Raw genomic sequence first — 3608 nt, forward strand, 5'->3', positions numbered from 1 at the left:
GAATCTCATACGACGAGGCTTTTCTTCGAATGAGATATTTTTTTTTGCTTTGTTGACTGCGGGGGATATTCGCCTTTAACTTTATAGTTAAATACCGTTTCATATTCCACACTGTCCATATTTATGATAAGTGTTGACTTAATGAAATACTTGGCTTAACATAAAGCAAAAAGTGATAAACAACCTGCCTAAAACCGAGCGGACATGGACATTTGCATAATTGATTGAAGGAATAGCGTCACGTGATTTTTGACTTTCCAGAAAACACCGTATGTCTTTATATTGTAATGCACTTTCTTAGATGCAATATCAGAAATAAAAATTAGTAAATTTGTTGATTTATCAATCAACAAATTTACAATACATTTCATAAAGATTGTCAAACCAACAGTCAAAATTTTGGACTTCTAACTTTATATTGAAAAATAAAGAATTCACAGAATTTATTTATTTATTCCAATGTTATGGGGTGGACGGATCATTAAAGACATCTAAAATATACGGTTCCCCCGCTTTAACCCTTTAAAAAAAAGAGCAAATGTTTTCAAACTTGCAGGATTTGTTGTTGATGATAAGTGGAATCAACACAGTAAAAGACTTGCAGGTGAATTAATTTGTTTCCATTATAAGGGGGGGAACAGATTTTATCAGGCTGTTAAGATATTTTGTTCCCCCATCCTAACTTTGTCAAAAAAAGAGGAAATGTTATGAAAATCACAGGATTTGTTGTTGATGATGAGTGGAATCAACACAGTAAAAGACTTGCAGGTAAATTAATTTCTTTTCATTTTAAGTAGGGGGGACAGATTTTATCAGGCTGGTGAAATATCCATTCTCTCCTCTTCTCTCCCATAACTTTGGGAAATAAAAAGTAACTGTTTCCAAATTCTCAAAAATTATTATGTGTGATAGCATACTAGACATTTCCTTATTTTCCTTGTTTATCATTAGAACGTGATTGACCAAAAAGTTTACACTCTGATCTTTTCAGGAAGTCTTTATTTTTGTGCCCTGCTATCAGCCAGCTTCCCTCCTCCTTTATCAGAAATGAAAAATTATAAATGCACACTTCGTGTTGGGAACCTGTGTTTGTTGACTGACTTTTATTTGTGAGGCTTACGAGAGAAAAGCTGAAAAAAAAGATCGATTCTCTTCACGTTTAAAATAACACAAAACAGCGTAAAAAGACCTCCACACCAGACCTCGTTTATTTACGTATGTATTTTTATTTTGATAGCTGCCGATTAAACTGAAAGTTACAACACTGACATGATTATATGAGTAGTTTTTACCGAGAAATCGATCAGAAGCGCCGTGAAAATGGTCAGATCCGCCGAATCCACTTCTCTGGCTGCAATGCGCGCTCCCGACACAGGGGGAACAAATTTTCACAGGGGAACAGAATTTCTCACAAGACCGGAAGTAAGACCCATAATTGTTTCCCCAGTAAGCCTCCCAGGAATTTGTTAGCCGGCATGCAAGGTAAAATATTATCTAGCTTTCTGTTTCTTCATCCTTTTACAGTATTTCTTTCAAATTTTCCTGTATCAACTTTCTTGCAAACTAGCCATTACGTCACACTTTTAAGGCTAGTGTAGTTAAAATATTCAACAATCAGTTCAGCTTTAAATGGCTTTCCAGACTATCTTACTACTGAGGTTTTTTTAATACATGTCCTGATTGTTGCCACAGCACTGAGGCAAACATGTGTGTTTTTGTGTCCAACAGCTCTAGTGGATATTACTTGCACTCTTTTGCTGCTCAATCCGGACTTCACCACTGCCTGGAATGTCAGGTAAAAGAAATATTGCATCCTAATGATTATATAATCAGTTGTCTTTACAGTTTTAAAAAAACAAAATAAATCCTGAGGAACACTACTAGAACATCTAAAAAAATTAATATTGTGTAAAAGTGCACTATTTCAGGCCAGTTATTTCAGAAGTGAAACTTATTTATTATATAGAATCATCAACCTTTGTTTCTTGTAATGTTGATTATGGGGTACACAGGAAATGAATATCCAAAATTTAGTGTCTCAGAAAGTTAGAATACTGTGAAAAAGATAATTAATTGCAACTTATGGTGTCATACCCTAAGCAGCTAATTAAGTCAAAACACCTGCAAAGGTTTTCTGAGCCTTTAAATGGACTCACACTCTGGGACATTAGGATACACAATCATAGGGAAGACGGCTGGCTGGACAGATGTCCAGACTGAGGACAGTCATTGACACCTGTTACCAGGAGAGGAAGCCACAAAAGGTCATTGCTGAAAAAGCTGCTTGAGTGTGGTAGGAAAAGCACCACAAATGCACCACCAACAGGGAAAAGCTCTGCCTTCTGGGATTGCTCAGCGAAATCCATTCCAGAGGAACCATACACCGACAAATACTAGACATGAAGTACAAACGTCATATTCCCCAAGTCAAGCCACTCCTGAACTCGAGACAATGTCTGAGGCGTCTCACCTGGGATGAAGAGAAACGAAACTGAACACTTATGCACTGGCACAGAGTCCTGTTTTCAAATTAAAGTAATTTCTGCAATTCTTTTGGAAATCAATGTCCCAGGATCTGGAGGAAGAGTTGAGAGGCACAGAATCCACATTACTTGAAGTCTAGTGTCCACAGTCAGTGCAGCTGTCTACCAGGAAGTCCTAGAGAACTTCATGCTTCCCTCTGCTGACAAGCTGGATGGAGATGCTGATTTTATTTTCCAGCAGGACAAATTTCCAGCAAATGGCTACATCCTTAGGCGTGCGTGCATGTGTGTGTGTGTGTGTGTGTGCATGGTTATTGGTCCTGTCTGTCTCTGTGTTGCCCTGTGATGGGTTGGTGACATTTTGTTCCAATTGGAAACTATTTGTTTTTAAATCATGTCTGACAAAATTACTGTTTCACTGATTGATTTATTGCAAATCTTTTTCTGCATTTTAAATATGGCTCTTTCAGAGGATTATAATGATGTGTGTTGTTACAGGAAAGAGCTGTTAGAGTGTGGTGCTCTCAATCCAGAAAGAGACCTTTACCTGAGCAAGCTGGCCCTCACCAAATTCCCCAAAAGCCCTGAGACATGGATACATAGGTAAGGTTTTAAAACTCAGATTTCCCTTTTTTTAAAGAATAAAACAAATGTTCTCTATTATTTCAAATATTTTTGTAGTGCTCACATTTTGGAAGTGAAACCCACAAAAATTGCATACGGAATCCAAATTAAATGGAAAAGAAAGACCTTTTGTGATGAGACTGGAAATACAAATATTTATCCTTACTCTATTTAAAAAATACAAACAAACAAATTGCACTATAAGACTGTAAGAACCCTGTAATTAATTATGTAATTGCTCATCTGAAGCCAAATGTAAACATCACAGCTAAAGTCCAAATCCAGGTGACATGCTGCACAAACCAAAAATGCTGTGCAGCATATGACATGCAACAACAAACTGTTACAGTGTCACAAGTCCTTCTCTTCTGATGAGATTTCCCAATAGCTGTGATTTTTACTGTGCGATGTCTTGTACACTGGATTGTCTGTATGAAACAAAACATCTCCAAATATTTTTTTTAGGGTCTAGTGGCTAGGGCTGGGGGATATGAGGAAAAT

The 3608-nt window shown here is 37.0% G+C and overlaps 1 protein-coding gene across 1 annotated transcript in view; it reads left to right on the top strand.

The window, feature by feature from the left end:
• The window catches only part of ptar1 (protein prenyltransferase alpha subunit repeat containing 1), a 21733-nt gene that overhangs the window by 1398 nt on the left and 16727 nt on the right, over nucleotides 1-3608 (top strand). The window contains exons 3-4 of the mRNA XM_007543473.1: nucleotides 1729-1795; nucleotides 2982-3086. Of these exons, the coding sequence (XP_007543535.1) occupies nucleotides 1729-1795; nucleotides 2982-3086 (172 nt within the window). The remainder of the gene's footprint in view (nucleotides 1-1728; nucleotides 1796-2981; nucleotides 3087-3608) is intronic.

This window comes from Poecilia formosa, unplaced genomic scaffold, assembly GCF_000485575.1.
Source record: "Poecilia formosa unplaced genomic scaffold, Poecilia_formosa-5.1.2 Scaffold830, whole genome shotgun sequence".
NCBI classification, from domain to species: domain Eukaryota; kingdom Metazoa; phylum Chordata; class Actinopteri; order Cyprinodontiformes; family Poeciliidae; genus Poecilia; species Poecilia formosa.